The 21,950-nt window shown below is 40.6% G+C and overlaps 1 protein-coding gene and 1 pseudogene across 1 annotated transcript in view; one reads left to right on the plus strand and one right to left on the minus strand.

Annotated features, from left to right (window-relative positions):
• Window positions 1–6,597: 6,597 nt before the first annotated feature.
• Ccdc18 (coiled-coil domain containing 18) overlaps window positions 6,598–21,950 on the minus strand; it is a 79,256-nt gene continuing 63,903 nt past the window's right edge. The window contains exons 26-29 of the mRNA XM_042676302.1: window positions 17,894–18,031; window positions 13,844–14,044; window positions 10,014–10,481; window positions 6,598–6,756 (exon numbers count right to left, since the gene is read on the minus strand). Coding sequence (XP_042532236.1) covers window positions 6,742–6,756; window positions 10,014–10,481; window positions 13,844–14,044; window positions 17,894–18,031 — 822 coding nt within the window. The 3' untranslated portion in view covers window positions 6,598–6,741. The remainder of the gene's footprint in view (window positions 6,757–10,013; window positions 10,482–13,843; window positions 14,045–17,893; window positions 18,032–21,950) is intronic.
• LOC122105177 lies at window positions 12,850–13,112 on the plus strand (annotated as a pseudogene).

Here is a 21,950-nt window from a genome sequence, read left to right on the forward strand (position 1 = left end):
ACAAGTACGTCCAGGCAACTCTTTGCTAAACTTCACTAGGAACAGATGATGGGAAGAAGCAGGGATATGTCCAGGGAAAGTTCATTTAAGGATGATACCAAGGGTAGGTAGTAGTAGGAATGAAGCCACAATAGACAGAAGAGCATAGGCACCAGGGCTTTAGAGATGGCATTGAGAAAGGAAAGTGTACATGCTTTCAGACTCAGGGAGGCTGGTGGATTTGATGGAAAGATGAGGCAAATACTGTCTGATCACTTCTGTTCTTTCAATGACTTATAAAGTTAGGTCACCAGTGAGAGGAAGGTAGGCATTGAAGTCTTAAGTAGAGAGGAGCCAGAAAGTCATATTCATATTAGGATCTCAGCATTGTAACACCTGTCACTTAAGAGACACTGAAAAAAAAATATATATATATATTTGCAGTTGTGGGGCTTGAACTCTGGGTCTAGGTGCTGCCCCTCAGCTCTTCAGCTCAAGGCTAATGCTCTACCACTTGAGCCATAGCACTTCTGGCTTTTTTTCTTTTTGCTTATGTGGTGCTGAGGAATCAAACCCAGGGCCTCAGGCATGCAAGGCAAGCGCTCTACCACTGAGCCACCTTCCTAGCCCTTCTTCTAATATTTTCAAGACAAACAAAATACTATTTGGATACAAAGTAAATACACATAATGCTTTGTGAATAACTAAATTACTGTCTCTGAGCTCTTTAGCGCAAGGATAGCCCTTTCTCCCTGTGCTGAGTTTTTCCAAAGATGAGGAGGTTCTATCTGTTCTTCTAATTTTTTTTTTGGGGGGGGGAGTCCAGTCGTGGGGCCTGAACTCTGGACCTGGGTGCTATAAACACAGGCACTTCTAATTCTAGGAGGAGTTAGAGTGAAAATAGAAGGCTCCCTAAAAGAATTGAAAAACTTTAGGGATGAAAAAACACAATGGGATTACAAAAATGTTTTAGGATCATTTTAAGGGAGTCCTAATACACTATTATACATTTCTACATTGTTTAATGAATGAAAAAAAATTTGTTTTATCAATGTGGTAATTCTTTTTTTGTTAATTTGCTGGTCCTTTGGCTTGAACTCAGGGCTTGGGTACTGTCCTAAGCCTCTCTGTGCTCAAGGCTAATGCTTTACCACTTAAGCCACAGCACCACTTCCAGCTTTTTCTGTATATGTGGTACTGAGGAATGGAACCCAGGGCTTCATGCATGCTAGGCAAGCACTCTACCACTTAGCCACATTCCCAACCCAGTGTCCCAATGTGGTAATTTTTTTTTTTTTGGTTGGTCGTGGGGCTTGAACTCTGGGCCTGGCTGCTATCCCTCAGCTCTTCAGCTCAAGGCTAGCGCTCTACCACTTGAACTACAGCGCCACTTCCCGTTTTCTGGTGGTTTATTGGAGATAAGAGTTTCACGGTCTTTCTTGCCCAGGCTGGCTTTGAACCTCAATCCTCAGATCTCAGCCTCCTGAGTAGCAAGGATTATAGGCATGAGCCACTGGCACCCGGCTCCAATGTGATAATTTTTTTTTTTTTTTTTTGAGTCCGGTTGTGGGGCCTGAACTCTGGGCCTGGGCGCTGTCCCTCAGCTATTCAGCTCAAGGCTAGCGCTCTACCACTTGAGCCACAGTGCCACTTCCGGCTTTTTTCTATTTGCTTATGTGGTGCTGAGGAATCGAACCCAGGGCCTCAGGCATGCAAGGCAAGCGCTCTACCACTGAGCCATCTTCCCAGCCCAATGTGATAATTTTTATATTTGCTTTAGTTCACTAATTCTCTTTGTCTAACATCATAATAGATTGTGTCTTGTGTACTGAAGGCTATGCATTATTGGGAACTACATTCCCATATCTTTACGTCAGCAATCCTTCTTCTAACTTTCCTTCTCTAGGAAGGTTTTGAGAGATTTCATCTTGTCTACCATTGCATAAATTGGTTGTTCAGTGACTATGACAAGCACCAAGAGAAATAACTTAAAGAAGGATTTCTTTTGGCTCATGATTTCAGAAGCTTCAATCTATGGTCAGCTGACCATGCTTTGAGCTTGAGGTGAGATAAAACAGTTCACCTCATGGGCAGACAGGAACTAGAAAGCAAAAAAGGCAAAGAATATGGCTTAGTGGTAGAGTGCTTGCCTAGCATGTATGAAGCCCTAGGTTCGATTCCTCAGTACCACATACACAGAAAAAGCCAGAATGGCTCTGTGGCTCAAGTGGTAGAGTGCTAGCCTTGGGCAAAAGAAGCTCAGGGACAGTACCCAGGCCCTGAGTTCAAGCCCCAGCACTGGCAAAAAGAAAGAAAGCAAAAAAGAGGAAAGGCAGGGACAAGATAAAGGCATGTGTCCAGTGACGGACTTCCTCCAGGTAGGGCCCACCTCCTAACATCTATCTCCTTCACTGCCCATTATTTCCATCCGATTATGAATGTATCAGTAGACTAATCCATTGAAGAAGTCAGAGCTCTCATGAGTCAAGCATTCTCTCAAGTTCTACCTCTGAATGTCACTGTATTGGGAACCAGGCATTCAACATTTGAGATTTTTGTGGAGGAACTTCATACTCAAACCATAACAACCACATTTACCCCAACTTGCTGTGGAACACCAGTGCCATGACAGGCTCAAACAAAGTGGGCAAGTTTTGTGTCCACCTAACAAATTCCAAGTTTGGCATTTTTTTACTGTTAGAGTTCTGTGTAGCATGGCCTTTTCAGTTATTATCACATTGCCTTCAGGAGTAAAACATTTGAAAGAAAGGAATACAAAGAAGAAAAATACCTGGGAATATGTGCTAGTGAGAGAGAAGATAGAAAAACAGGAACAGAAAGGAGGCAAAGAAAAATCAGTGCACTCTAAAGTCAATTACTATAATTACTGTCATTCAGATAACCAATAAAAGAATGTGTAAACTTCATAGCTGAGGGCCAAGCAAAGAAAAGCTAAAAAGGAAATCAAACTCTGAGGGGCTGGGAAGGTGGCTCAGTGGTAAAAGCGCTTGCCTTGCATGCCTGAGGCCCTGGGTTCAATTCTTCAGCACCCATAAGCAAAAAAAAAAAAAGCCGGAAGTGGTGCTGCGGCTCAAGTGGTAGAGTGCTAGCCTTGAGCTGTAGAGCTGAGGGACAGCGCCCAGGCCCAGAGTTCAGGTCCATGACTGGACCCAAAATAAAAAACAAAACAAACTCTGAAATAGTCCGTTTGCCTTGTAATGAAGACCACAAAAGACATTTTTACAACAATGAAATATGTATTGTTCTACCTGATTTCATGTTTATATATCATTACACACCATAAACAAAATGGAATATAAATGTATTTAATCAGGCATTTACCAAGAACTCTTTTTTTTTTTTTTTTTTGGGTTGGTCATGGGGCCTGAACTCTGGGCCTGGGCGCTATCCCTCAGCTCTTCAGCTCAAGGCTAGTGCTCTACCACTTGAGCCATAGCACCACTTCCGGCTTTTTTCTTATTGCTTATGTGGTGCTAGGGAATCGAATCCAGGGCCTCAGGCATGCAAGGCAAGCACTCTACCACTGAGCCACCTTCCCAGCCTCTTACCAAGAATTCTTGACCAATTGAATAGTTAAGAGACAAAGGAGCTTGTCATTATGTACGTGTCTGGTGCCCTCTAGTGGCTACTTATATTACCTGCAGGTGTATCCTAAAATGCACTCAGAAAATCAAAAACTGAGAGTAGAAAGCACCTAAAAGCAGAAGATGGATTCTAGGGGTTGGGAAAGGTGCTGGGGAAGGGTAACCTAGAGGGAAGGAGGCAGAAGAAGAATATATGGGCATCATGTACGATGTATGAAAATATCACAATGAATCCTATGAATACTGTTAATTATGATATATAATTTCTTATAATCAAATGATTTCTATAAAAAATTAGGAATTAAAAAATGTTAAACTCAATATAGATTTTTTTCAACATACTTTGGTAACAAAGATGGAGGAAAATGTAACATTTGTGTATAACATAACTTTATGTAAAACAAGTTTGTGCTGGGCTCTGGCATAGGCCTGTAATCCTAGCTACAGGCTCATGCCTATAATTAAAGCTACTCAAAAGGCTGAGGTTTGAAAGATCACAGTTCAAAGACAGCCAGGTTATGAAAGTCTGTGAGACTCTTCTTATCTCTTAAACTGCGTTTAAAAAGCCAGAAGTGGAGATGTGGCTCAAGTGGTAAAGCGCTAGCCTTGAGCACAGCTCAGGGACAGCACCTAAGCCCTGAGTTCAAATTCAAGGACTAAATAAATAAGTTCATGGACTTGCTGGTGGCTCAAACCTATAAAATCCTTTTGACTAAAAAGGCTGAGATTCACAGAAGATTGTGGTTTAGAGTCAGCTCAGGCAAAATAGTCCATGAAACTCCATCTCCAAAATAACCATTAAAAATAGGACTGGCCAGACACCAGTGGCTCGTGCCTGTAAAATTAGCTACTTACGAGGCTAAATGGCTAGCTTAGTGGTAGAGTGCTTTCTATGAAGCCCTGGGTTCAATTAATCAGTACCACTAAACAGAAAAAGCCAGAAGTGGCACTGTAGCTCAAATGGTGGAGTGCTAATCTTGAGCAAAAGAAGCGGTGTTCAAGCCCCAGGACTGGAGGAAAAAAAAAAAAAAAAAGGCTGAAACCTGCGGGTTGTGGTTCCAAGCCAGCCTAGGCAAGGAAGGTCTTTTAGACTCAAGTCCATGAGATTGTTTTCTCTGATTAACCACCAAAACGCTAGAAGTGGAGCGCTACATCAAAAAAGCTCAGAGACAGTGCCCAGGCCCTGAGTTCAAACCTCAGGACTGACACCAAAAAAATAAAAGAGCAGGCTGTCTAAGTCTGCAGGAAGTAGCAAGAAACCCTTTCCCCTAACTGTAGTGCCAGTCTGTAGTCTTTTCATGCAATATTCTTATTAAATTATCATGTAATAGTTATGTTGGCTCAATAGAATGAACTACTGGGTTTTCCTCCTTATTTTTTGAAAAAAATTCTTTGATATTTCTTCCTCCAATATTTGCTAGCATGTACCAGTAAAATCTGGCTGGGGCTGGGAAGGTGGCTCAGTGATAGGCTTCCCTCACATGCATGAGGCCCTGAGTTCGATTCCTCAGCACCACATAAGCAGAAAAAAGCCAAAAGTAGTGCTATGGCTGAAGTGATAGAGCCAGCCTTGACAGTGCCCAGGCTCAGAGTTCAAACCCCATGACCGCCACCCCCCAAAAAAAATATCTGGCTGGCAGTATTCTTTGAAAGAATGTTTTAAACTGCAAACATAATTCCTCTCAGATTAGACTATTCACTTTTTCCACTCATTTGTGTTAGCTATGATAAGGCATACTGTTCAAGGAATTGTTCTGTATCATTTAAGTTACAAAATTATGGTACAAAGATATACTTAATATTTCCAAAATTAATGCCTGCAAGTATTCTATAATCTTCCCTTATTTCTTTTTTTGCTCTAAGACTAGAACTCAAATTCAGTACCTGATGCTTTCATTCACTGGCTGCCATTCTACCACACGTTCAACCCTTCTTTTTTTTTTTGGTCATCAGTCAAGGGCTTAAAAATGGGGACTGGACTGAACTTAGGGACTGTCCCTAAGTTCCTTTTGCTCAAGGCTAGTGCTCTACCTCTTTGAGCCACAGCTCTACTTCTGTTTTTCTGGTGGTTCATTGGAGATAAGAATCTCACAGACTTTCCTGCTTGGGCTGGTTTTGAACCATAATCCTCAGATCTCAGCTTCCTGAACAGCTACGGTTACATGATTGAGATACCAGCCCACAGTTCCTTTTTTTTTTTTTTTGGATAGTCCTGGGGCTTAAACTCAGGGCCTAGGTACTGTCGTCGAGCTTTTTTACTCAAGGATAGCACTCTACACTTGAGCCACAGCGCCACTTCTGGCTTTTTCTGTTTATGTGGTACTGAAGAATTGAACCCAGGGCTTCATGCATGCTAGGCAAGCATTGTACCATTAAGCCACATTCCCAGGCCTCCTTTATTCTTAATAATGGTAATTGTAGCATCTCTTTCTTGACTAGCCTTGCTAGAGTTCAATCAATTTTATTAGTATTTTAGTAAATCAACTTTTAGTATTTTAGTAAATCAACTTTTATCTGTGTTTTCTCTACTTTTTTTTCTATCACTAATTTCTGTTCTCAGTTTCTTCTTTATATTTACTCTGTGTGTGTGTGTGTGCGCGCGCAGGTTATGGTGCCTGAACTCTGTGTCTGGGCGTTGTCCCTCAGCTCTTCAGCTCAAGTGAGCACTCTACCACTTAAGCCACAGCACCACTTCTGGCTTGTTCTGCTTATGTGGTATTGAGGAATCAAATCCAGGGCCTCATGAATGCAAGGCAAGCACTCTACCACTGAAACACCTTCCTAGCCCTTACTTTTTTGTTGTTGTTTGTTTTTGGTGGTTACTGAAATTTGAACTCAGGACCTTGTACTTGCTAGGCAGGCAGATATTCTTCTAAAACATGCCTCCAAAGCGCTTAATTTGCTCCTTATTTGCCCTTTATTACTTAGTATGTTTAGTATGTCAACAATACATAAAAAAACAAAGAAACCACCAATTATAGACCAAATAAGATAAACTTCCACTAAGATACACTTAGCAAAAAATATTAAAATATAAAATTTATTCAAAGGCAATAAAATAACAGCTTGTATTGCAACATGTGCTACACATAATAATAAGTAAACACAGGACTGTACCAACAATTCCATTTCTTATCGAGTTGATATCTTCTTTTAATTATAAATTTTCTCCCTAGAAAAATGCAAATAATAGATTAGTATTTAAAATATTCAAATATTGATTTAGTATTACAGTCCACTATAGTCAACAGACTATAAAGAGGGAAAAATATTAGTCAGTTAAAAATATGAATCAGCAAAACCAAGAATACAAAAGAAGTAAGGAGTTTTGGTTTGGAGGGAAGGTAAGAATGAATACGAGGTTAAATTAAATTGACTTTAAAGCTCAAAACAGGGAACACTGCCCAGCTCTGGTTACTCATACCTGTAATCCTAGCTATTCAGGAGGCTGAGATCAGAAAATCAAAGTTTAAGCCAACTCAGGACAGAAATGTGAGACTCTATCTCCAAATAACCAGCAAAAAAGCCAGACTCAAGTGGCTCAGGTGGCAGAACATCAGCCATGAGTAAGAAGCAAATCACCAAACTCAAAAAAGAAAACCAAAATAACAGCAAAATGGGAATGTGAAAAGTAAGATATTTAGACATTAGTGCCACAAAACAGTTTGACTAAAAACACACAGTAAAAAGACAAACTGTCACATGAAATAAGAGAGTTAACACTAAACTCTTCTCACAGCGGTTAAGAGCAGAACTCAAATTTCTCATCTATAAAATAGGGGCAATAATAATATCTAATGTAGTGACTCATATCTACAATCTCAGCACCTGGAAAGCTGAGGCAGGAAGATGGCAAATTTGAAGCCAGTCCAGGCTACAGAGAGTCTCAACAAACAACAAAAGACAGTAACTACTGCTCCAGTACAGTGCTGAGCCCATGACTGCCTGGAGGAGGCACCAGGGTACAGGGCGAAGGATATGAAGGCTCCTCCTAGAGGCTCCTCCTTTTCTCAGGCTTAAGGGGAATCCATATTGGGAAGCAGTACTATCCCCAAGAGAACACTGTAGAGTTTGTGAGCATACATTTTAACTGTCATTATAAAGAGAAAGGATACCCTGCTTCCAGCATACAGTCGGTTGGGACAAATAAAGCCAGATGCCCTGCATTTCGCAGGTAGAGTCCACAGGACAAAACTAGCTGGCCATAATTCTACTAGATTTCCCTGGTCTGTTTATATTTGCCCACTCTCCATGTTAACTATTTCATACATGTTTCCTGCTCTTAAACTTGTAAAACTTGGCTGGGAATGTGGCTTAATGGTAGAGTGCTTGTTTAACATGCATAAAGACCTAGGTTCAATTCCTCAGTACCACATAAACAGAAAAAGCCATAACTGGAGCTGTGGTTCAAGTGGTAGAGCAAAAGAAGTTCAGGGACAGTGCCCAGACCCAGAGTTCAACTCCATGACTGACCAAAAAAAAAAAAAAATTCTAACCTGGGTGTGAGTGGTTCATACCTACTCAGGAGGCTGAGATCTGAGGATTGCAGTTCAAAGCCAACCCAGGCAGAAATGTCCCTGTAAGATTCTCTTTTTTTCTTTTTTTGGTCGGTCATGGGTCTTGAACTCATGGCCTGGGTACTGTCCCTGAGCTGTTTCATTTAAGGCTATCACTTTGAGCCACCAAACCACTACGATTTTTTGGTGGTTTATTGGAGTTTCACAGACTTTTCTGCCCAGGCTGGCTCTGAATGGGACTCTTCAGATCTCAGCCTCCTGAGTAGCTAAGAATACAAACATGAGTCACCAGTGCCCTATTGGCTTTGTGAGATTCCTATCTTCAATTAACCATTCAAAATGGAAGTGAAGGTGTGGCTCAAAGTGGTAGAGTATTATTAGTCTTGAGCAAAAGATCTCAGGAACAGCACTTAGGCTCTGAGTTCAAGCCCCAGGATGGACAAAAAGAAGTTTTTTTTTCTCTATACTTTACAGTCATTTTTCTGTGAAATTTAGTTTCTCAAAGTTTTTCAGTTTCCCACTTTCTATTACTAAGGAAAAATGTATTTTCTTTCCTTCCTTCCTTCCTTCCCTTCCTCCCTCCCTCCTTTCTTTTCCTTCCTTTCTTCCTTCCCTTTCTTCCTTTCCTCCTTTCTTTCTTTCCTTCTTTCTTTCTTCCTTTCTTTCTTTTGCTAGTCCTGGGGCTTGTACTCAGGGCCTGGGCACTGTCCCTGAGCTCTTTTTGCTAAAGGTTAGCACTCTACTACTATGTGAGCCACAGTGCCACTTCCGGCTTTTTCTGCTTATGTGGTAACTGAGGAATTGAACCCAGGGCTTCATGCATGTCAGGCAAGCACTCTACCACTAAGCCACATTCCCAACCCTTTTCTTTATTCCTAACACTTTTACTATATTTCTAATATTGACCTAAGGAAAGCACATACAAAATTTTCATAATATGGTATGCTTCATTCAAATACAGGTTCCCTTATTTCTAATACAGATCGATTTATCTCTAATCTGAAAATAACTGTTCCAAACTTCAAAAGCTTTTGAGTATCAGTATGAGATTCTAAGTATAGAATTCCATAGCATACTAAAAATATTGTATGAAATTGCCTTTAGGTTATGTGTATGCAATATACAAAATATACAAAACATAAATAATTCATGCTGGGAAGTTGGCTCAGTGGTAGAGTGCTTGCCTTGCATGCCTGAGGCCCTGGGTTCAATTCCTCAGCATCACATAAGCAAAAAGAAAAAAGCCAGAAGTGGTGCTGTGGCTCAAGTGGTAGAGTGCTAGCCTTGAGCTGAAGAGCTGAGGGACAGCGCCCAGGCCCAGAGTTCAGGCCCCACGACTAGACCCAAAAAAAAAAAAAAAAAATTCATGCTTAGACTGTGACCCCATGCCTATGATATCTCTGTGTGTGTGTGTGTGTGTGTGTGTGTGTGTGTGTGTGTGTGTGTGTGTGTGTGTGTGTGTGTGTGTGTGTGTGTGTGTGTGTGTGTGTGTGTGTGTGTGTGTGTGTGTGTGTGTGTGTGTGTGTGTGTGTGTGTGGTTGTATGCACCATGCACTGCTACCGGGACTTGAATTCAAGGATTGTTGCATAGCTGGAGCTCTACCACTTACTCACATCTCCACTTCTATCTCTTCACTGATTAACTAGAAATAAGAGGCTCTTCAATTTGTCTGTCCCAATTGGCTTTGAATCACAAACCTCAGATCTCAACCTCCTGAGTAGGTAGGTAGTAATACAAGTGTGAACTACTGGAGACCTGCTCTATTATGTAAATATTACAAAATCTGGAGAAACCTGAAATGCTTCTGTTCTGGATAAGGAGTATTCAACCTATATTTGATTTTTCTTCATGTAATTAAAAAATATCCACTGAAGACAAATTTTCACATATTATACTGCATAAAATACATACCTGGGTTAAACCAGCACCTGGTTGCACAGAGGATTTTTTTAATAGTCTCACTTCTTTGTTTATATATCTTAGCATTCCACTAAGAGTACTAAAATCATTGCTCTCAGAATTATCATCTTCTAGGTTACATGTGAGAGGCTTAAATGAATCTGCTTGAGTATAATTTCGATCTTTATGACTTTCATCTAATGTTGAAGGCTGTTGTAATTGCATTTTCTTTAAGTCCTGTAATAATTCTTCAGAAAGATCTTCATTACAATGACTTTTGAAACTGAGGTCACTGGCACTAATAGAACGACGTAGTTTTCTGCACTTGGAAAAAGATGACTGGGAATGTTTGATGAACTGTGAATCTTGAGTAACAGGTGTATTTTCTGATGGAAATGTGAATGCGGATGATAAAAACTTGATGTCTTCTGTCTTCTGATGTCCAGTGATTTTGGCTTGTAATCTGGTTAATTCTGATTCCTACAAAAAAATTAGCACATAGTCCATCGCATAATTTAGTTTGTTTAAAAAAACAACAACAAGCTGGGTGCCGGTGGCTCATGCCTATAATCCTAGCTACTCAGGAAGCTGAGATCTGAGGATTGAGGTTCAAAGTCAGCCCAGCAAGGAAAGTCATGAGACTCATATTCAGTTAACTACCAGAAAACTGGAAGTGGTGCTGTAGCTCAAGTGGTAGAGCACTGGCCTTAAGCTGAAGAGCTCAGGAACAGCATTCAGCCCCAGAGTTCAAGCATCACCACCAACAAAAAAACAACAAAACAACAACAGCTTATAAAATTTTAAGAGTCCTAGTCAGTCTGTACTTCTACAATAGATCTTGAGAGTTTTCCAAGTTCTATTTAAATCTCCTAATGTTTAAGACAGCCTCATTATGAGACATATGCTCATTTGAAATGTCTTTCAATATTCTAAGGAATTCTATAAATACTAGATTTGTTATACAGATACTAGATTTTAAATGTTAATGATGATATCAATTAAAAATTATTTTCTTATAAAGATGCTGTGCAGAGAGATTCAGTTCCATCAGTAAGGTAATGAGTACATTTCTTGTCGAGCATGGTTACTCCCTCCTTTGTTTTTCTCCTACTATCTGTTCCCTCCCCCACCTTCTCTACTCCTCTTCTCCCCAAAGTTGTAAAGTTCATTTCCAATGTAGTGTCTTGTGAGTATCATTGTTGCAATAGATAATATCATTTCTATTCAAGATTAAAATCTCACACTTAACCAAATGCTAGTGGTTCACACCTACAATCCAAACTACTCAGGAGGCTAAGACATTAGGATTATGGTTTGAAGCCAAGCTGGGCAGAAAGCTTGGTGAGAATCTTATATACAATTAACAAGCAAAAAGCAGTAAGTGGAGGTATAGCTCAAGTGGCAGAATGCCAGACTTGAGCAAAAAACAGTCAAGCAAGAATGCTAGGCTCAGCCAGCATGGTGGCTCATGCCTGTAATCCTAGCTACTCAGGAGGCTGAGATCTGAAGATTGAGGTTCAAAGCCAGCCCAGGCAGGAAACTCTGTGAGCCTCTTATAAACCACTCAGAAAACCAGAAGTAGTACTGTGGCTCAAGTGGTAGAGCACTAGTCTTGAGCTAAAGAACTGAGGGACAGCATCTAGGCCCAGAGTTCAAGCTCCATGACCAACCAAAAAAAAAAAAAAAAAGGAATGCTAGGCCCTGAAAGTTCAAGAGTTCAAGACCTACTACCACACCAAAGAAACAATCAAACAAGAACCGATCTAAAAGACCCTCATACTTAAAAATTTCTCAGTGGAAGTGTGAAGATTCACTATTTCTGATACTCTAATCTGAACACATACATGCAAAAAAAGAATAAGATACCTTTCAAACTTTCTAGTAGGAAATAAATATATATTAGCTAATCTGTGTTTGTCTTCAATCCAAGAAGACCCTTTCATTATTTTCCTATGTCTTTTGTTTGGGTTCTCTGACCAAACTTTGGAATCAAAGAAAAGAAGCATACAATGACAAAACATAAAGCCTAGCCAGGTACTGGTGACTCATGCCTATGATCCTAGCTACTCAGGAGGATGAGATCTGAGGATCTGAGTTTGAAGCCGGCCCAGGCAGAAAACTCCATCAGACTTTTATCTCCAATTAACCACTCAAAAACAAAGTGGTGCAGTGACTCAAGAGGTAGAGCACTAGCCTTGAGCAAAAGAGCTTAGGGACAGCACCCAGGCCTTTAGTTCAAGCCCCAGAACCAGCAAAACAAACAACCTCATAAAGCCTAAAAAAATAATGAAGATATGACATTAAAATTTTCCCCCCAAATATCTTGCTACGTATCTTAGACTGGTTTCAAACTCATCATCCACCCTCATAGCTTCCAGAGTGTTGGGATTATAGGCTTGTACTAACCATGAGCAGCTCTAATTTTTTGCTTTTTTGGTTGGTCATGGGACCTAAACTAGGGGCCTGGGTGCTGTCTCAGAGTTCTTTTGCTCAAGGTTAGCACTCAACCACTTTGAGCCAGTGTCACTTCGAGTTTTCTGGTGGTTAATTCAAGATAAGTCTCACAGACTTTCCTGCCTGGCTGGCTTTGAACCAGGATCCTCAGATCTCAGCCTCCTGGGTAGCTAGAATTATAGGAGTGACCTACCAGGGCTCAGCTGAATCAATCACTTTTAATTGGGTAGTTTATTTTTAGGTTTAGTTTCTAAAGTTACTATGCTAATAACTAAAACTATTTTAACTACAGTATACATTATCAAATAAAAGTTTAACACAAATATTTCAGCTCTTCAGGTCTTATTTAAATCATCTTATAAGCTCTTCAGCTTTTGTTCACCATCGTGGTTACTGTGCCTTCCAGATCGTCTCATCATGTCTTCTCACAAGACTTTCAGAATCAAGCGGTTTCTGGCCAAGAAACAAAAAGCAAAATCGCCCCATTCCCCAGTGGCTTCGGATGAAAACTGGTAACAAAATCAGGTACAACTCCAAGAGAAGACACTGGAGAAAAACGAAGCTGGGTCTGTAAGGAATTGCTTCAGATGCCCACATATTTATGCTCTACCATGAACCAGTCAAGCTGAAATGTCAATACTGCTTGGACTGACAGTTGGACATTTTTTAAATTGATTTTTCTTTGGTTATTTTAATAATGGGCACAGTAATAAACATGTAATAAACATTACATTTGAATCATCAAAAAAAGTAAATAAATCATCTTATAAGTGGTTAAAGTAGCAATTTTTTTGTAGTAAATCTTATATTCACATTCTTTTGTTTTTGTTTTTTTGGCCGGCTGGGGGTCTTGAACTCAAGGCCTGGGCACTGTACCTGAGTCGCTTTGTGCTCAAGGCTAGCACTCACCCACCTGAGCCACAGTACCACTTCCAGTTTTTGTTTTTGTTTTGTTTTTTGTCAGTCGTGGGGCCTGAACTCTGGGCCTGGGTGCTGTTCCTCAGCTCTTCAGCTCAAGGCTAGCACTCTACCACTAGAGCTAAAGCGCCACTTCCGGCTTTTTTCTTTTTTGCTTATGTGGTGCTGAGGAATTGAACCCAGGGCCTCATGCATGCAAGGCAAGCACTCTACCACTGAGCCACCTTCCCAGCCCCATTTCCAGTTTTTGAGTGGATTTTTCTGCTTAAGCTGGGTTGAACTGCTATCTTCAGATTTCAACCTCCTGTGAGGCTAGGATTATAAGCATGAGCCACTGGTGCCCAGCCAAATTCAACTTTTAAATAAGATAATTCTTATTTAAGCAGTCCAATAATTGGCCATAAAGTGCTCTAAAAACTACAAGATCAAGAAAAACTAATCAAGTGCTTTCATTATTTTTGTTTATCTACCTTAATAAGTAAGGCTTCATTTGCAGCTTCAATTACTTCATTCCTGTCTTGAACTTGTTGATGTAAATTGCTTACAGTGTCCTGAGCTTCTTCTAATTCCTGTTTTGCCTTCTCTAATTGTTCATTTAGCTGCTGAACAGAAGTCTTTTGAGAGTCAGCAGATATCTTCCATTTTGCATGGTTCTCTTGATGTGAAAGCATCTACAGTAATAAAATTGTAAACAGGAAAAAAGAAAATAGGATGAAGTTGGTTTAAAAGCTTGTGTTAGCCAGGCCCTGGTGGATCACACCTGTAATCCTAGCTACTCAGGAGGCTGAGATATGGGGATCGCGGTTCAAAGCCAGCCAAGCAGGAAAGTTCATGAGATTCATCTCCAATAAACCACCAGAAAAATGGAAGTGGTGCTGTGGCTCAAGTGGTAGAGTTTTTGCTTTGAGATGAAGAGTGCAGGGACAGCACCCAGGCCCAGAGTTCAAGCCCCACAACCAAAAAAAAAAAAAAAAGAGGGGCTGGGAAGGTAGCTTAGTGGTAGAGTACTTGCCTTGCATGCATGAGGCCCTGGGTTGGATTCCTCAGCACTACATAAGCAGAAAAAAAAAAAAAAAAAACCAGCCGGAAGTGGCGCTGTGGCTCAAGTGGTAGAGTGCTAGCCTTGAGCTGAAGAGCTGAGGGACAGCACCCAGGCCCAGAGTTCAGGCCCACAAACGGGACCCCCCTCCAAAAAAAAAAATAGGGGCTGGGAAGGTGGCTCAGTGGTAGAGTGCTTGTCTTGCATGCCTGAGGCCCTGGGTTTGATTCCTCAGCACCACATAAGCAAAAAAAAAAAAAGCCGGAAGTGGCGCTGTGGCTCAAGTGGTAGAGCACTAGCCTTGAGCTGAAGAGCTGAGGGACAGCGCCCAGGCCCAGAGTGCAGGCCCCACAACCCGACCCAAAAAAAAAAAAAAAGAAATGTGAGCTGGATACTTGATGAGATTAAGGAATTGCTCTAAATTTTTAGGTGCAGTGATGCTGTTGTGATTAATTAAAAAAAAAAATTCCGGGCTGGGAAGTTGGCTTAGTGGTAGAGTGCTTGCCTTGCATGCATGAGGCCCTGGGTTCGATTCCTCAGCACCACATAAGCAGAAAAAAGCTGAAAGTGACACTGTGGCTCAAGTGGTAGAGTGCTAGCCTTGAGCTGAAGAGCTAAGGGACAGTGCCCAGGCCCAGAGTTCTGCTCAAACGACAAAAAACAAAAATAAAAAATTTAAAAAATTAAAAAAAATCCCTTATAATGAAAATGATTAGTAATAAAGCCAGAAACCAAAAACAAAACAAAAAAAAATCCCTTATAATGATACTTTACTGACCGGTTTGTTTATTTATTTATTTATTTTTGGGTCCGGTTGTGGGGCCTGAGCTCTACCACTGAGCCACCTTCCCAGCCCCCACTGACCAGTTTATAGATGAAATAAAGATAATTAGAATTTGTATGAAAATAGTATGTAGTTACTGTGGGAACTGGAGAATAGAAAGTGAGTGAGGTTAAATACATGTTGACAACACTTCCCAATATGCCTGTAAGTATCTGAATTTTATGCATGGTGTCCTGATATAATTACTAACAGCATTCCTTTCAATCTCAACAGTATTGCCTTTATATATAAGAAATGATCAACATGTTTATGGACTAGGTAAAATTGGTCATAAGTTGATAATTACTGAAATTGAGTAACAAATATAAGATTTTGGGCCTGGGAAGGTGGCTCAGTGGTAGAGCACTTGCCTTGCATGCCTGAGGCCCTGGGTTCAATTCCTCAGCACCACATAAGCAAAAAGAAAAAAGCCGGAAGTGGAGCTGTGGCTCAAGTGGTAGAGTGCTAGCCTTGAGCTGAAGAGCTGAGGGACAGACAGTGCCCGGGCCCAGAGTTCAGGCCCCACGACTGGATCCCCTGCCCCCCCAAAATATACATATAAGGAGATTTATACTATTTATATTATTTTGTTTTTGAATATATTTAAATTTTCTGCAAAAAAGGTTACAACAACCTAACAATGGAATTCTCATCAGAAACCAGATGTTTTACAATTAGTAAGTGACTTTTTCCTTTTTCTTTTTTTTTTTTTAAACAATTCTGAAATCTACATTGTGAAATTGGTAGTAGTTTATATCTATAATCCTGGCTACTCAGGAGGCTAAGATCTGAGAATCATGGCTTAGAGTCAACCTAGGCAGCAAAATCCTGAGACTCTTTTTTTTTTTTTGGGGGGTCCGGTCGTGGGGCCTGAACTCTGGGCCTGGGCGCTGTCCCTCAGCTCTTCAGCTCAAGGCTAGCGCTCTACCACTTGAGCCACAGGGCCACTTCTGGCTTTTTTCTTTTTGCTTATGTGGTGCTGAGGAATCGAACCCAGGGCCTCAGGCATGCAAGGCAAGCGCTCTACCACTGAGCCACCTTCTCAGCCCCAATCCTGAGACTCTTATCTCCAATTAACCAGCAAAAAAGCTAAAATGGAGGCATGGCTTAATTGTAGAACACCAAACATAAAAGAACAAAGCCAGTAAGAGCTTAAGGCCTTGGGTTCAAGCCCCCAGTACAGTAAGAGAGGAAAGAAAAATTGATTCCTACTTGTCATGGTAGTGTGCAATTATAATTCTAGCTACTTGGGAACTAGAGATAGGAGGATCACTCTTGGAGGTCAACCTGAACAAAAATTAGACCCTATATAAAAAGAAATAAGAAAGTTGACTGACTATGGGTGTGGATCAAGCAGAATACTTGCCTAACAAGTTCAAGGCCCTGAGTTCAATCCTCAGTATAGAAAAACAAAAAATAATAAAAGCCCTGATTCCTTTTTTTTTTTTTACAGTAATACCATATTCTCATATATTGTATATTTTAATGACATATGCAAAAATATTAGTATCTAACACTAAACAGCAATACTAGAATCAAGTTTTAATTTATTTTATATGGTATTTGCTTATAAACAATTTAAGGTAGCTTATAAAATTAAAAGGGAAATATGGATGATTACACAGGTATATACCACTGCCAGATGGTTTTTGTTTTTGTTTTTTGGGGGGGTCCGGTTGTGGGGCCTGAACTCTGGGTCTGGGTGCTGTCCCTCAGCCCTTCAGCTCAAGGCTAACGCTCTACCACTTGAGCCACAGCACCACTTCTGGCTTTTTTCTTTTTGCTTATGTGGTGCTGAGGAATTGAACCCAGGGCCTCATGCATACAGGGCAAGTGCTCTACCACTGAGCCACCTTCCCAGCCCTGCCAGATTGTTTTTTTGAGGTATAGATTCTAATGTTTTCCCCTAGGATGGCTTTAAACTGTAATCTTCCTTTTTTCTACCGCCTTAGTCGCTGGGATTTTAAGTATTCATACCATACAAAAATCTCCATTGTTTTGTTTTGTTTCCTTTCTATCATGGTTACAGATGTGAGCCACTAGCACTTGGCTTCTAGTTTTCTGTGTTTTGTGGTTTGTTTGTTCTTTCTAGTTGAAGGGCTTGAATTCAGTGCTTTTTTGCTCAAGGCTAGCACTCTGCTACTTAGAGCCACAGCTCTACTTCCAGTTTTGGGGTGGTTAATTGGAAATAAGAGTCTCATGGATTTTCCTGCCTGGGGTGGCTTTGAACCGCAATCCTCAGATCTCAGCCTCCTGAGTAGCTAGGATTACGGGTATGAGCCTCCAGCACCTGGCTTCCAGATTATTTTTTAGAGTCGATGATGATGAGTCAGGCTCTGGTCTAAGACCTTTACATGAATTAATTATTTCTCACAATAACCATGAAAGACAAACACTGTTATGTCTATCTTAGACAGGTTAGGTAACTTGTCCAAGGTCATATATAAGTGATTGGTTATGAGCCCGGATTTGAACCCAGGCTTGGCTTAGAACTTAAAAGCTCTTAACTCTATAGCATATAAGCCTACTGGATATTAACAGAAAGCAGTATATTTAACTAGCAAAAATGAGTATCACAATATGCCATTCTATAATAGACACTTATGAACTAGACTCATACTTTTGTCTTGATGGGCTTATTATTAAATTTTTATTTACCTCCATATGATAAGCTTCTTTGAGAGATTCTACTTCTGCTGACAACTTCTTGATTTCTGCTTGCATTCTTGCTTCTAAATGAGCTTCACGTACTTGAGATGCCCCCAATTCTTCTGCTAAATGATTTCCATGAGCTTCCTAAAAAAATCACACATTTAGCAGTCTATACAAACTGTTTATTAATAACTGCACCTAAACCAATCTAGTACATTAACAAAAAGTCAAGTAATCTTTTATGCAAATCATATTATAAGTTAACATATTAAATGGCCCACTTTAAAGTCTACATATTTCAGAGACAACTGATAAGGAAGTATTAGTATATTGTTTGCTACCCTAAGATCACTAACCAAAGATTTCTGTGAAACAAAGAACCACAGGATGCTGAACTCTAGCAGATAATCATCTTGACTTTGGCAGATTAATACCCTGCTCATACGTATTTTTGCCGATCAGATCCACTGCTTGCTTATCAAGAATGAGTTATAGTTTTTATTCAAATATATTTGTTAGTTTATGCAAGCTATACTTAAATTTTTAATTACATAATTTAATTATATTAGTAGTCTCTCCTTAAGTGAAAGAGGTTTACTTTCTATGATTTTGTTTTCTGCATTTTCAGTAACTTGCAGTCAACAATAGTTCAAAAATAATTAGTGAAAATTACAGAAATAATCAGTTTGTAAGGTTTTTTTTGTTTTGTTTTGTTTTTTGTCAGTCTTGGGGCTTGAACTCAGGGCCTGGGCATTGTCCCTGAGCCCTTTTTGTTCAAGGCTCAGCTCTATCACTTTGAGCCACAGCTCCACTTTAGTTTTATGGTGCTTAATTGGAGATGAGAGTCTAATGGACTTTCATGACCAGACTGGCTTTGAACTGTGATCCTCAGATCTTACAGCCTCATAAGTAGCTAGTATTACAGACATGAGCCACCAGCACCTGGCTAATTTTTTAGTTTCTTGTCCTTCTAAGTTGTAAGTTTTATTTATTTTTATCAGTTCTAAGATTTGAACTAATGGTTTCACACTTGTTAAGCTCTTTTATTTAAGCCATACTCCTAGGCCTAAATTTTATTAACTCATACACTGTTCTGAGTAACATGATGAAATCTCATGCTGTCCTGCTCCATTTAGCCCAGGACAAGAATCATTCTCTTGTTCAGTATATCTACAATCCATATGCTACCTGCCTGTTTTATCACTAGTCATGATGGTTATTATGCTACTGTCATGTCTGTGTTCAAGTAGTCCTTGTTTTATTTAATGATGGACCTCAAGTTACCAGAGTAATGATGCTGGCAAGTGATAAAACTGTGAAGTGCTATGTATATACCCTTCAGAATTATTTGGGGCATCCACTAGAGGTCTTTGAAACATATTTGTCATGGATGATGAGAATTACTGTAAGACAAATGCTAAAGAAATAAGCCTGCATGGGGCTGGGAAGGTGGCTCAGTGGTAGAGCGCTTGCCTTGCATGCCTGAGGCCCTGGGTTCAATTCCTCAACCCCACATAAGCAAAAAAAGAAAGAAGCTGGAAGTGGCGCTGTGGCTCAAGTGGTAGAGCGCTAGTTTTGAGCTGAAGAGGTGAGGGACAGCACCCAGGCCCAGAGTTCAGGCCCCATGACTGGCTCCCCCAACCCCCCAAAAAAGAAAGAAGCCTGCACATGGAAAGTTTTAATGTGAAAATCAAGTTGAATGGTGCTCTTTTTTTGTTGTTGGTCATGGAGCTTGAACTCAGGGCCTGGTGCTGTCCCTGAGCTCCTTTGCTCAAGGCTAGCATTCTACCATTGAGCCATAGTTCCCCTGCCAGTTTTCAATGATTAATTGGAGATGAGAGTCTCATAGAAAGCTGGGTGCCAGTGGCTCATGCCTGTAATCCTAGCTACTTAGGAGGCTGAGATATGAGGATCACCATTCAAAGCCAGCCCGGGCAGGAAAGTCCATGAGACTCTTATCTCCAATAAACAACTAGGAAACCGGAAGTGGCACTGAGGCTCAAGTGGTAGAGTGCTTGCCTTAGCTGAAGAGCTGAGGGACAGTACCTCGGCCCAGAGTTCAAGCCACATAACTGACAAAAAAAAAAAAAAGTCTCATAGAAAAAAAAGTCTCATAGATTTTCCTGCTGGGATGACTTTGAACCTTGATCCTTAGATCTCAGCCTCACAAGTAGTTAGGATTACAGGTATGAGCCACCAGCACCAGGCAAGTTGTATTTTTTTGAAAAAAAAAATCAATGAGTGAGTCATAAGTATTTGTTAACTAATTAGAAGCAGACAAGATATTTGTAAAATACTGTGAGAAACGTATAAAAAAGTAACATGTTAGGCCGGGTGTCGGTGGCTCACACCTGTTATTCTAGCTATTCAGTAGGCTGAGATCTGAGGATCAAGGTTCAAAGCCAGCCCAGGCAGGTAAGTCCGTGAGACTCTTATTTCTGATAAACAACCAGAAAACCAGAAGTGGCGCTGTGGCTCAAGTGGTAGAGCACTAGCCTTGAGCTGAAGAGCTCAGAGACAGTGCCCAGGCCCAGAGTTCAAGCTATATGACGGACAAAAAACAAAAACAAACACAAACCAATAAACAACAACAACAAAAAAGTTATACTGATTTTAAATTTTCTTTTAGTTCTTCCTCTAAAGACACTAAATAATATTAAGTCATCATGGAATGAATGTGGTTTATGTAAAACACACTATAAATTCTCAAAAAAGAATGTATTCTCAAAAAAAATGCAAACATTCTTTTTGACATACCAAAAGAATCAAAGTTTGGCTCATATAAAAACATAGACAGGGACTGGGAATGTGGCTTAGTGGTAGAGTGGTTGCATGCATGAAGCCCTGGGTTCAATTCCTCAGTACCACATAAACAGAAAAAGCCAGAAGTGGTGCTGTGGCTCAAGTGGTAAAGCACTAGCTAGCCTTGAGCTGAAGAGCTCAGGGACAGCACGCAGGCCCAGAGTTCAAGCCCCATGACTGGCCAAAAAACAAAACAAAATTGTGAATTGTGGTAACATGTACATACAACAAAATTTACCTTCTGAGAACCATTTTACTCCCACTTTTCTTTTTTCTTTTTTTTTTTTGGGGGGGTCCGGTCGTGGAGCCTGAACTCTGGGCCCGGGCACTGTCCCTCAGCTCTTCAGCTCAAGGCTAGCGCTCTACCACTTGAGCCACAGCATCACTTCCAGCTTTTTTCTTTTTGCTTATGTGGTGCTGAAGAATCGAACCCAGGGCCTCAGGTATGCAAGGCAAGTGCTCTACCACTGATCCACCTTCCCAGACCTTGCTCCCACTTTTCTGTAACAGGGTTTAACTCAGGGCCTCACTCATGTTCAGCTTGCTGACACTCTACTACTTAACCCACACTTTCAGTCCAGCTTTTTGATATTTTGACTGTTTTTTTTTTGTCTTTTCTTTTTTGGTACTGGAGAAAAAACGGAGGACATTGCACTTGCTAGGCCACTGAGCTACATCCCAGCCCTTTGTGAGTTATTTTGGACCTGGAGTCTTGAGGACTTTTCTGCTTGGGCTGGCTTCAACTTCTAATTCCCCCAGGTCTCAGCCTACTGAGTAGCTAAGCCATGGGTTCTCAGCATGTTTTGGTTTTTTTTTTTTTTTTAGTATCATACTATGTAGAGTCCACACTAGCACTGAACTCATGATACACCTACTTGAGTGTCCCGAATGGTGGACTTACAGGAACCCACCTCTAGACCATACTACCATTTTAATGTTTTGGTGCTGGTCTTGGGGCTTAAACTCAGAGCCTGGGCGCAGTCCTTGAGCTTCTTTTGCTCAAGGCTAGCACTTCACTACCTGAGTCATAGCTCCACTTCTGGATTTTTGGGTGATTAATTTGGAGATAAGAATCTCACAGACTTTTGTGTTTAGGCTGGCTTCAAACTGTGATTCTCAGATTTCAGCCTCCTGAGTAGCTAGGATTATAGGTGTGAACCACCATTACCCAGTCTGTTTTAAATGTTTATAAGTGCATATTTTGGTGGCATTAAGTATATTCATTGTTGTGCAATACACAGTTCATTTTCACAAAAAGTAA

Source organism: Dipodomys spectabilis, unplaced genomic scaffold, assembly GCF_019054845.1.
Source record: "Dipodomys spectabilis isolate Male_0828 unplaced genomic scaffold, ASM1905484v1 ptg000002l, whole genome shotgun sequence".
NCBI lineage: Eukaryota > Metazoa > Chordata > Mammalia > Rodentia > Heteromyidae > Dipodomys > Dipodomys spectabilis.